The sequence below is a fragment of the Colletotrichum lupini genome, chromosome 1, assembly GCF_023278565.1.
Source record: "Colletotrichum lupini chromosome 1, complete sequence".
Taxonomy (NCBI): Eukaryota; Fungi; Ascomycota; class Sordariomycetes; order Glomerellales; family Glomerellaceae; genus Colletotrichum; species Colletotrichum lupini.
The window spans coordinates 7,935,147-7,947,632 of NC_064672.1; the positions used below are offsets into that span (position 1 = coordinate 7,935,147).

At 45.3% G+C, this 12,486-nt stretch overlaps 4 protein-coding genes across 4 annotated transcripts; 1 reads left to right on the forward strand and 3 right to left on the reverse strand.

Annotated features, from left to right (window-relative positions):
• Positions 1 to 157: 157 nt before the first annotated feature.
• On the forward strand, positions 158 to 2,126 carry CLUP02_02292 (arylsulfatase; the record flags this gene model as incomplete). Its single annotated transcript, XM_049281324.1, has 6 exons — positions 158 to 368; positions 418 to 559; positions 626 to 978; positions 1,036 to 1,352; positions 1,414 to 1,510; positions 1,570 to 2,126. The coding sequence occupies 6 exons, from the start codon at positions 158 to 160 to the stop codon at positions 2,124 to 2,126; spliced, it is 1,677 nt and encodes a 558-aa protein (XP_049137281.1).
• A 457-nt stretch (positions 2,127 to 2,583) lies between these two features.
• Positions 2,584 to 2,889, reverse strand: CLUP02_02293 (uncharacterized protein; the record flags this gene model as incomplete). The annotated part of the gene is made up of 1 exon (XM_049281325.1): positions 2,584 to 2,889. The coding sequence occupies one exon, from the start codon at positions 2,887 to 2,889 to the stop codon at positions 2,584 to 2,586; it is 306 nt and encodes a 101-aa protein (XP_049137282.1).
• Positions 2,890 to 3,597: 708 nt separating this feature from the next.
• On the reverse strand, positions 3,598 to 5,457 carry CLUP02_02294 (uncharacterized protein; the record flags this gene model as incomplete). Its single annotated transcript, XM_049281326.1, has 1 exon — positions 3,598 to 5,457. The coding sequence occupies one exon, from the start codon at positions 5,455 to 5,457 to the stop codon at positions 3,598 to 3,600; it is 1,860 nt and encodes a 619-aa protein (XP_049137283.1).
• Positions 5,458 to 6,453: 996 nt separating this feature from the next.
• On the reverse strand, positions 6,454 to 8,260 carry CLUP02_02295 (peptidoglycan binding domain-containing protein; the record flags this gene model as incomplete). Its single annotated transcript, XM_049281327.1, has 6 exons — positions 6,454 to 6,998; positions 7,108 to 7,171; positions 7,417 to 7,545; positions 7,684 to 7,752; positions 7,808 to 8,122; positions 8,180 to 8,260. 6 exons carry the CDS (start codon positions 8,258 to 8,260, stop codon positions 6,454 to 6,456), a joined length of 1,203 nt encoding a protein of 400 aa, XP_049137284.1.
• Positions 8,261 to 12,486: the final 4,226 nt, after the last annotated feature.

The following is a 12,486-nucleotide window of genomic DNA, read 5'->3' on the forward strand; positions in this document are numbered from 1 at the left end:
CGCCATTAATAGGAGTGGTAACTAAGAAATGGGCCCGTCATTCGTAGAGGAACCCAGTCGATTTTCCGGATCACCTCGGTCACTTGAACTAAAAGGCCGCAGTCGAAATTGAGCACCATATCGCCCATCGAGCTCTTTTCATCAGCAATCACTCATCATGACAACTCAGCGACCAAACTTCCTAATCATCGTCGCCGACGACCTCGGCTTCTCTGATGTCAGTCCATATGGAGGTGAAATCCATACCCCAACTCTCGACAAGCTCGCTAAAGATGGAATTCGCATGACCAACTTCCATACTGCGTCCGCATGCTCCCCAACAAGATCCATGCTATTCTCTGGAACTGATCATCATATTGCTGGGCTTGGTCAGTGTTCTTCCGTTCATCACAGGGCGAAGGCTGACGAACTCTCAAGGCCAAATGGCTGAACACATGAGGCAGTTTGGAGATTACTTCAAAGACAAGCCCGGCTACGAAGGTTATTTAAACTGGAGAGTAGCTTCTTTATCCGAGATCCTGCAAAATGCTGGTTATCACACCATCATGTCGGGGAAATGGTAAGCTCATCGCATGCTAGGTACTTTAGACAACGGCATAGGCGGCTGACCTCGAGGATCCCACAGGCACCTTGGACTGACCAAGGAGCTTGCGCCTTGCAATCGAGGTTTCGCGAAGAACTTTACATTCCTACCGGGCTCCGGAAATCATCATGCTCATGAGCCCCAGCTGGACGATGATGAGTTCAAGATCCCTTGTCTCGACACGGAAGGTCATTGGATGGATGGCGATAAGTTTATCAATCATAGAACGGACCTTCCTGATGACTTTTACTCCACGCGCTACTTCACCGATCGTATGATCAACTTTCTTAAGGAGAGAGACGAGAAGGAAAAGGAGCAACCGTTCTTCGCTTACCTACCCTTCACTGCGCCTCACTGGCCCCTCCAGGCCCCACGAGAGGTGGTCGAAAAATACGGTATGAATGGATCATGAGCAGGATCGGGATATAGGAGGTCGCTAACGGTTAATCCAGCAGGGAAGTACGACGATGGCCCTGATGCATTGACGCGGCGAAGACTGCAACGCTTGGTCGATCTCGGTCTTGTGGCCAATGACATTGACCATGCGCCGCCAGTTGGTGTTCTAGGTAAAGACTGGAACGATATGACGGGATTGGAGCGTAAAGAGTCTGCACGGAAGATGGAAGTCTTTGCTGCCATGGTGGATCTCATTGACGAGAACATTGGTCGAGTCATTGATCACCTTGAAGCTACGGGAGAGCTCGACAACACCTTTGTTTTGTTCATGTCGGATAATGGCGCCGAGGGTGCTGCCCTCGAGGCCATACCTGTAGGTTTAGCCGCGTCTTCAACACCGCGTCGGTCCGATATTAACTTTTGCCCTACCGTAGATGATGGGAGGAGAAACAACGTTTGCTGGGATAGTGCAAAAGTATTATGACAACAGCTTGGACAACATTGGCGACAAGACGTCTTTCGCCTGGTATGGTTAGTAACCGCATCTACTTAATCTTCTGGTGATGCAATTCGGCACTGACTTGGATCAGGTCCGCGATGGGCGTGTGCGGCGACGGCGCCATCCCGGGGCTCAAAGTGTTGGATTACGGAGGGCGGCATTCGGTGCCCATGCTTAATCCGCTTTCCGCCATTTCAAGCCAAGCCCGACGCTATCACGCATCGTTTCACCACCGTTATGGATATCCTCCCCACAATCTTGGAGATGGCTCAGGTGCAGCATCCTGGTACGACGTTTCGAGGTCGTCAAGTCGTTGTACCCCGCGGCAAATCTTGGGTGGACCACCTCACTTCTCCCGATTACGCGGCGGCGGACTCGACGGTTCACGGAGAAGACGTCCACGTCCACGGTTGGGAGCTCTTCGGGCTCAGGGCAATTCGCGAAGGCAAGTGGAAGGCAGTTTGGCTGAACAAACCCAGGGGAAAGGATGACTGGGAGCTATATGACGTGGAGAAGGACCCTGCGGAGATGAATGATGTATCAGACAAGGAGCCGCAGGTGATGCGGAGGCTTGTCGATCACTGGGAACGGTACTATGCAGAGACCGGGATGACCCAGACACCAGAGTTTGCTATCACCAAGGCTTAGCAGGGTTTGAAGATCGGATGATGTCCTTACAGAGTACATCATCTGCACCGCGCCAGGCATCATCAAGTTCGCTTCGATTCAGGGAAACCAAAATTCAGAGCAAGATCTCAACTTTCCGAAGTAGCAGCTTCTTCAATCTTGAGGACATGCCCCAGGAGTTACCTATTAATGCTCGACATTGTGGTACCAGATGACTGTGCCCTACGGCAATTAATATTCGGAGTAATTCACGCGAGTCATCAGTGTACGGCAATTTCCGCCAGGGGTGAGGAGCACAAGCATGATGTGGGTTTCTTGTAAGTTTGTGAGATGGAAAATGCTGCATTCTCCGGTACGTGTATAATTTTCAATTGTTCTGTGGTTGAGGTTTGAAGATGATCGAAGGGACGCCTGAACTCCTGACAATGACCTGGTATTGCTTCCCGAATTTCCCCATCCCATCCGAGATTTCCACCACTTAGCAGACCCATTGCAAGCATGTTTCCCCGGGCTTCGCGCACACGCCACACGGAGAGTTGCAGCATGTTGTTCCTGTCGGGCAAATGACTGAGCCGCACGTCTCTGCATCGGCTGGTACGGTACCGTTAGATTGGCAACCGACGGGGTGCTCCAACTTGAAATCGAAAACTTTGCAGTAGGAGTTTTCGGGGCAAGCGACGCCGGCGCAGCGATCTTGCGCGGGTTCTCCTTGCGGGGTCGGGGCCGGGGCGGCGGAGGCGGCAATGGCGAAGACGCCGACGATAAGCGAGTGAAGGAACATCATGTTGATGATTTGGGTTTGTTGGTAAAAGAATGACTGGCCGAGTTGGAATCGAGCGTTCTTGTGCTGAAGATAAATGAGTGAATGGCTTTGAGGAACACCTGAACCTGTTCAAGATCAGGCGGCAACGTCAACCTTTATGGTCCAAAAGTGAAGGATTCAACCCTCATTGTCGGCGAGCAGTAAGTTTGGCGCGATTCAGGGAACAAATATAGTTCATTGTTTGAGAGTGATTAAATGCCGGCGACAACTGGTTGTCTCCAGTTATATGAAAGGAATGGGCTAACTTTAAACAACGGCACGGGCGTTGACCAACTCACGGACAAAGCGTGCTAGCTAGTGTATAAGGTCCGAGAACAGACCCTATAGGCTAAAGGGATAGGAGTAAGCAGCACCCGGCATGTTCGGACGAGGATGATGATCGCGTCTTGGCAGTTGAGAAAAGAGATGGATTAGATTAGCTATTGAGTAATTAATAGATTCATGCCTCAGGGGCAGCTAAGTTTGACGTTTCCCCCCTCCCCATTATACGTCCTTCATTACTACGATCCTCCATTTTCCAATCTGTGGGGGGGAGCTATCCAAGCCTCCTTTTATCCCCATGTTATTAAGATATTACTAGTTCGTCACCGAGAGCTAGTGTTTTTGCGAGTGCCGGCTTGCTAGATCGGGCGCCCCGTCTCTAAAGGGACGGGATCGACAGCAGGGAATTTAGACAGCAGGGACTGTAGGAGGAGAGACAGGCACGCAGATGGGTGCGCCATTCTTCTCCTTGCAGACGTAGTTGGGAATGCATTGGACGGTAGAGCAGCTGAGAATTCCGGTCGGGGCAGGGATCAATGAGATCAAGGTGGTGGGGTTGATAGGAAGGATCGGGAGGGCGCGAAGAGGCAGAACCTTGGCGTTGATGGGCTCGCCCTTGACGTTGACGGGAGGAATGGCGGGCAGAGTAGGGGCGGCGGGCAGGTCGACGGAGCTCGGGACGATGTCGCGGGGAATTGCAGGAATAACAGGAGCAGGCAGAACGACGGGGGCAGTGAGGGAGAAGGTGACAGGTGCGACAGTGGGAAGCGGGACTGCGATTTCGCGTTCGGCCAACTTCGCGGGAGGAGTCGTCAGAGCAGCAAACAAGGAGCCGATGACCGCGGAAGCATCGACAGGCAAATCGCGCTTTAAGTTGAGCTTGGCGAGAGGGCTAGGCAGGGTAGCGAGGATGCTGCTGATAACCGCGGAAGCATCAATGGGCAAGTCGCGCTCCGGAAGCTTGGGAATGGCGGTAGGCAGAATGGCGACCAGAGAGCTGAGAACCGAGAGGTCAATGGTGGGCAAGCTGCGCTCGAGGTTCAGCTTCACGGAAGGGGTGGGCAGAGCAGCGACCAAAGAGCTGATGATTGAGGCGTCGATAGCATGCAAGTCGCGCTCGAGGTTCGACTTTGGGATGGCGGTGGGGAGAGTGGCAAGAATGCTGCTCAGGATGGTGGCGTCAACGGTAGGCAGGTCGCGCTCCAAGTTCAACTTCGGGGTGGGCAGAGCGGCGACCAGCGAGCTGAGGATCGAGGCATCAACGGCAGGCAGGTCTCGCTCGAGGTTCAGCTTTGGGACGGCGGTGGGCAGAACAGCAAGCAGAGTGCTGAGGACCGAGAGATCGATGGTGGTCGAAAGGTCGCGCTCGAGGTTGAGCTTGGGGAGACTGGGGAGCGCAAGGGGGGGCAGTGTAACCTCGACCGGGAGACTGGTGATGGCGGGAATGTCCCGCTCAACGACAACGCCGGGGGCATTGGGGACAGCGATACCGGGAAGAGCAACCGTGTAAGGAGCGACTTTAACAGCTGGCAGGGTAGGAAGGGGAGGGTTAGCGATTGAGATATCCCGAGCGTGCCTGCGGATTGGGAGTGCGATGGAAGTTGAGGGCAGAACAGGAAGCTCAATGCTGATGGAAGGAATCGCCGGGATCTCTCGGGGAACATTGACGGCGGGGAGAACAGGGAAGCCAGTGGCCTCAACGTTGACCGATAGCGAGAGAAGAGAAGACAGGATTGGGAGGTCCCGAGGGATATTCAGATCCGGGACCTCAACGGTCACTGAGACAGTAGAAGCCGGGACAGCCACGTCAACGGAAAGAGTCGGCAAAACTGGGAGTACCGGGGGTGCAAGAGTCGGAGCCGTAGGGCCGCGGGGGATGTTCAAGTCCGGAACTTCGATGGCCAACGAGATGGTTGAAGCTGGAATGTCAACATCGACAGACAATGTCGGTAGGGCTGGTAGCGCAGGAGGTGCGAGAGTCGGAGCCGCGAAGCCGCGGGGGAGATTGAGACTCGGAAGAGAGAGGAGAGCGGTGGGAAGAGCCGGAAGATCAATGTCGGGAACGCCGCGGGGAGCGTTGACAGTAGGCGGGGTCGGGAGCTCGACATTGGGAAGAGTTAAGGAGAGAGAGACTGGTTCGAGCTTGACCGCGGCAGGGCCAATGGAGTCAGCGATGCCGGCTACAGCTTCGGGCTGAGGAGCAGGCGCAGGATTGGCGGCGACACCAAAAGCCAGGGCAAAGGTGGTAAGAGTGCGAATGGAAGCCATCTTGAGATGTTTGAACTGTTGATTCAAGGAACCTTTGCTGAAGATGTGAAGATGTCGGAGTTGCTGTGGCGAGTGAAGAAGAAAAGAAGGGCCCATGATGGAAATCTTGAGTTATTTTATACTCGATATCTCAGGCTTCTCAGTCCTGCTGAATCCCACGATATTCCCAATTCAGACAACATTCTAGTGATTGATTGACGAATGCAATCATAGCTGGAATCAATTTTGCCGTTGTCAACATCCCCAAAGACTGAAGAATCGTCTCCTCTGTTGCCAGACTCGAGCCGAGACACAACGCACCTTTGAGCCATCAGAGAGACATCTTCCCAGCTGGATGGATCACAGAACATCCGGAGGAATGGCTTGAGACGGGAGAAGGTCTCGCCAGGTTGTACAAGGCCGTTACTGGTCAAGTAGGACAAGCCTAAGTCCGCCGATGTCTCAGCCCGATCAGAGACACGGCGTAAGCTCCCTTTTGCCAGCCCATCGGTAGTTCCCGTTAGCTAGCCGCAATAGCCTGCCTCAAAGGCACAAGAAATGACGGAATCGCGCAGTTTTGATCGCATGCAGCCTTGCTCAAGAATGCGGCAAATCTGATCGGGGATCGTACAACTGTCGGTATATCGCGATGGTGGCGGTAACAATACCGCTGGGCAAAGTCTATGTGTACGATGAGCGAGTTTCGAGCAAAGAATGAGCAGCACAGATAGGTATTCGTTTTGGAAACTCCTACATACTAGGATGGGATCGACATGGTGGAGGACCCAAGAGCCAAGCAGGTGGGAGGCACGCAGGCACGCAGGTTACACAATGCCGGTATGGCGATCACTCGTGCTCCCATGGCGATCACTTGCAAGGGGAGGTTATCTGATTTGCTGGACTTTCCAGCGGTAGAATCAAGTGTAAGACATTCAACTGTATTCGTCACATTCGCCGTGATCTCGAGGCTGTCCGCCCCCTCACCCTTCAAATACCACTGACTGAGACAGAGAGGACCTAGATCAAGCCAAAGGGGGGGTTCTCCTCCGCCCATCTCCACACGTCGGGATTTCCCGCAGTCAAAGCAAGCAACTTCCGTTCCCAGTACCCCGTCAAAGGCTCCTCGGGAAGCACACCAGCCAGCGGGAAGGCGTTGGGATGTTTGCTAGCCAATACCCATTTCCATTGGCTGTCTTCCTTCTGGACCGGATAAGGCTTCAAGACATCTCCCTCTGCGTCAAGATCCAACTTCCTGGTCTTGCCGTCTTTGACGCTATCTGCTTCAGAGGCGTTAAGCCCGGAGCCGCGTTCCAGCTTCCACAGTCCACTCCCGTCATCAGCTGTGGCCAGAGCTTTGCAGTCCCAGACCCCATCATCGTCCATAGCAAGGCCTTGGCAAGCCAGTCTGACCCGCACGCTACTGTGGATTCTCTCGTTGGTGTTGAGCAAAGGCTGGTCCGTGTCTTGGTTCGTTTCCGGGTCCGTACGCATAAAGGTCCCAGGGTGACGGATTGTGGTTCCTGACCAGGTCTGGAGGCGGCTCGTCGGATATCGGATTTGGCCTAGTCCCCACGGACGAGCGGTTTTCCAGAGCTCTTCTGCACCACCGGCGGGATGGCGATCTTTTCCATCACATTCAGCCTCATCCCGATGGATGCTTGATGCCTTTACCGGACATATCTTGGGATTCGCCCACGGCAGTTGTTGCCTCGGCCGGAGCCATGATGACCAGGAGCTGGGCACATACGAGAATGGGTGTCCAGCTGAGAACCGAAGTCCCTCAGTGAAAATGTCTGACATACGACCAGGGTTAAACTCCACACCAACGCTTGATAGTTGATCACACATCCCTTGTTTTTTCCAGTCTCTATCGAAAAGCACACACCATGGCATGGGCTACATACAAGCTAGAGTGATGCTGGCAATTCGTTGCTCATGCCATCCCCCGCCTACACCGGCATGGTTACCAGGAAAACAAACCTGTCGGAGATTGGTCTTATTGCCCTCAAGCTTTTCCCAGAGTGCAGGGCGGAATGCAAACCGGGGTTCGTCTAGAGACAGAGCATGGAAGGCGTTTTCTACGCGGTCGGATACCTGAGTGTTGCTGAACTTCCATGTAGAACTTCTATGTTAGCGGTATTCAATTTCGGAATGCTCATAGTAGAGAAAAACTTATTGATTTGATGTCCCCTGGAGGCCAACGACCGGGGCCGGGGGAATGCCCAAGGCGCCGACGGTATCCCATACGCCAACCGCCTTGATGTTGATCTCGTGCACGCCATTTGCATCTTCGTACGTGCGCCTTGTGAGGCCATTCTGAATCCTATCAGTATCACATCTTGAGGAGAGGCACTTCAGCAGCAGGACATACCTTGGAAAGCCATCTCTCATACTGTGATTTCCGATCCATCTCCCAGTTAGCCCGGGCTGCTCCTTTCTCACCGTTATAGGGAGGTACTTTTGGGTCCAAGAATAAACTCGGATCACGATCAGATTCGCCCATGTTCTCATAATCTTCAAAGATGGCGTAGAAATGATCCAAGCCCGAAGGAGTTAGCAAGCCGACCGTCGCAATCATATCGGCGACAGAGCGCGCCGTGAAGGCGCCGCGGGAGAAGCCTATAAGGATGATGTCGTCTCCATCGACGTAATTGGTACATATAAAATTGTAGACCTCGCGAATGGCCTACGGAAAGCATTAGCTCCTTATCAAAGGAGAATGACAAGTCGCAATGGGCTTTACCTGGTCAAGTCCAACCCCAAATAGTCCACCTGTGAACTTGTCGACTACGCTGTCTGAGCTGCCAACGCCAGGATGATACATGATAATTTGGTGGGTGCCATCTTGACAGGTTCGCCGAAGGATCCGAGATATTCTTGTCACGTTAGATTGCGGCTCAGCGCTTTGCGTGCCGGTTAGCTGACGATGAAGCTGTCGCGGGAGACAAAGGTCAGTTTACCCCTTGCTGCCTAACGAGTCCATCCATGTCCCATCGCAACACACAATCAAGCGCTTGTGAGCGCCACGAGGAGGAGAAGCCATGTTTCTAGGTACAGGTGGGCATTGATTTCCGAAGATGAGCGTTAGTTGTCTTTTCGAGATAAATGGAGATCCAAAGCGTTCAAATAGCGCGGGGTTTGTGCACGGCTCCCAACCTCAAGGTGGCATGCAAGGGGGTTCAGCTTGGCCTTCATATCGGGTCTTACCTTAGTGTGAGTTGGTGGCTGTCTCATTACATACAGCCGCAGCTGAAACTTTGGAGTAACTAACCGGAGCTCCAATAACACCTGCGATGTCACTGATCGTTCTTGAGGCAGAGACATATCAATCGTGCTTCGTTGAACAATGTTTAAAAATGCTATTCGGTACAAAAAGATCGAGCTGAGAGAGCGATATGCATTAAGGTGTCACCGATGTTCACCTGTCGTCAATGTAGATCATTTACCTTTTCAATTTCGCCACAGAAATGCTGTACAACGAAAGGCCGCCCTTGCTGAAAAGGTCATCGTCACTAATAATCATCATGGCTGGGAGCTTTTCAAACGACCTAGAGATAGTCGCTCATTCGGTGGTCTGCAACCTCGAATAGGCTTTCATGTGAATGATTTAGGCTGCGAGACCAAAGTTGACTGGTCGGCACGCAAATCATCTTCCAAGATTTTCGCATAGTTTGATGGCTCAAAACTCTCTAGGCAGACCTGCCAAGGGAAGGCCAACAAGGTAGAGCCGTTGTTTTAGCCACTTCTGACATGCATCGACCGATGTTCTAGACCGACGGCTCTGGTACCAACCTCCCATTTGGTATGGCAGGTGCTCACGCGGCTAGTCGCAAAAGTCACCCAGCTTGGCCACCCATGCATCTTGTCAATGCAGGCGTGATGAGAAATGTTGAATGAGTACAGGAAGGCGTTCCTGTACTCATAGTTTGCGGATGTCATCCAGACTAGAATCAGTGACTCTAATGCATAGAGAGGTCTACGTGACACTAGTCTACCTGTTTTAGTACAAGAGAAGATCAGTGATTAACCCCAGTTCTTGGTACTCCTGATGCGAACAGCACAGAAACATTTGCGCGTTCCGAATCAACGCTATATTATGTCGTCAAACTTGCAAGTAAGTATCAAGTAAGTCGCCCCACCCCCTTTTAGCCCCCCCCCTACATTTAGCCCCCCCTTAACATCATAGTCTCAAAACATCGCTACTAACTATACTTAATTATTTAACTATCTTCTACTATTATAATAATATAATTAAAATTATCCCTAGGTAATTCGACCTTTATAAGTTGATTAAAACTAACGAGACGGTTACTAACGTCTTTTTAAGCTCTCTAAATATTTTAAATATTAATAAACTTAATATTTAAGTTTATTAAAATACTCTTTTTTTTCCTAAGTATTATGCGCTAAACTTTTATTTTTAAAATTTAAACTTAGTACTAGGTTATAGCTAATTAATAAGCTTACTTATTAAAAGCTTTTTTTACTTTTTTAAATAGTAGTTATTAAGTATTTTTATTTAAACTAAGCTCTATAAATAGCTTTAAGTACTTATAGAGCTCTCTAGCCTTTTTACGAGTTAACTAGTTAATAACTAATATTATAGAGGCCTAATTAACGTCTTTCTTGGTATTAGTAATTAATTAGTTAGGATTTATAGCCTAGTTTAATAGCGTAACTAGGCTAGGTATTATTATTAACTTAGTTAGTAATTTACTTATATTAGTTAGCTATAGCCTAGTTACTTTTTAATTACTCTATATATTATCCTTTATTAAACTAACTAAATAAATAATATTATAATAAATTAAAAAAAAAAGCGCTTTTTAATAATAATAGAATTATTTATTATTTTATATTTACTAAGCTCTTTTTTATAAGTAAACTTAATAAGACTAAATACTACTATATTTAGTAACTAGAGGACATAAGAGGTATATAGTAATAAAAATAATAAGTAAATATTATTAATATAGCACTCCTATATAAATTTAGTTATTATATAACTCCTATATTTATCTAGAACTAATAGTCGAGGTTCTTTTTACGGGTTAACCCCCTTTATTATAGAAGTATTAGTCTAGGGTAAGAAAACCTTCCTTAACTAGTTAAGGGTAGTTTTATTAATAGTTTAGCTATTATTTATTATTATAAACTCTTAATTATAATATAAGCAAAGCTTAAGGGGGAACTACTATTACTATATTATTTTCTTTTTATATATAACTAGTAGTTTAATAGCTTTGCTATTAACTAAGATATACTTAATAATAAAGACCTAAGTATATAATCTAAGCTCTTTTTTTTATATTACTCTAGTTTTTATTATACTTAAGACTAAGCTATTAGATCCCTTACTATTACGACCTAATATACATAACTAAGACTAGGGCCCGCCCCGCAGGCTTATAATAATTATAATATACTATATATATAAAAATACGAGAATATAAGGTAACTCCTATAGAACGGAAGAACTATAAATAAGTTATATATAAATAAGAAATAGTAATTACGTAATAAGGTAATTATTATAATTACTCTAAGTAATCGCTTATTAATATTTACTAAGTAATTACTTAACGAATAAGAGTAATTATTAATAAAGGATATATTTATAAGCGGACTTATATATAATATAAACTTAAGCTAGGTTTAAAAATAGACTTTTTATAGCTTTTTTAATAATTAATTTAATATTAAATCTTACGATTACTTTTAGCTATTTTTATTAAAAACCCCTTTTAATAAAACTATAATTAATTACCGAAGCCTTATTTATTTTATAAGTTATAAATATAGCTTTAGGGAAGCTATTTATAATTATAATATTATTTACTTAGTACTCGTAGCCTTAATTTTTACTAATATACTTATTATAACTAGCTAATTATAATACTTTAATTACTCCTATTTAGTAAGTTTATTTTTTAAAAAACTAACTAAATAGTATAAATATATTAACTATTAATAATAATAATACGGCGTAGCTTATTAAAGTAACTATACTTACTATTTAATAGTTATATAATATAATACTTAAACTTAAAAATAAGAATAAGTAACTTTATACTTAGCTTATAGCGCCCCGATTATTTTTAATACTTAGAGCTAAGTACTTTAAAGTTAAAACTTTATAATAAGTCCCTAAATATTTTTTAAAGATTTTTATTTAAACTAAGGCCTATTTATATTATTATAAGACCTCTTTTATTATTAAAATAAATAAAGTTTATTATATAATTTTGTTTTCTAAAAAAAATACTCTTACTCAGTTCGAACCCTTTATAAAAAACTATTTTAAAAACGAACGTAATATCTAAGATAAAAATATTAAAAAGATTTTTAATAATTATAACGAGTTTAAAAAAAGACTTAAAAAGACCTTTAATAACTTTAATAAAAAACGAATTACTAAATAAAAGCTTATAACCCTTATATAAAAAGGATTAATTAATAAATACGTATTTAAATTTAAATAAATTATTTTTAAGTTTAATTAGGGTAATAAAATACTTATAATAGCTTTTTATTACGGCCTAAAAAAAGAAGTTAAAAATAACCTCTTTTATTAAAACCGACCTAATAAACTTTATAATTATATTAATATAATAATTGAAATTAATAATCGATTTTATAAACGATACCTCGAATATAAAAAATAAAACGCTTAGAATAATTAATCTAAGCTTAATAATAAATATAAATATAAATTAATAACTACTACGATTAGGTATTATAGCGGACTAATAGACCTTAGTATTACTAAAAAAGAATAACCTCGATAAAAAAAGGACCTTAGATATTATAATTACGATAAGCTAGGATATATAGCTAAAAACTATTAATCACTTAAGTATATTTAATATTAACCTATTTTAGAAAAGCAAGCTAATATTATAAATAAGAAACTTCTTTACGAATAACTCTTATAAATAGCTTATTATAATAATAGCTATTTTACTTATTAAAATAGTAAACAATAAATAAAATAGTACCCTAAATAACTTAAGAGTAATAAACGATCTACCTTACTATTTATTAAAACCC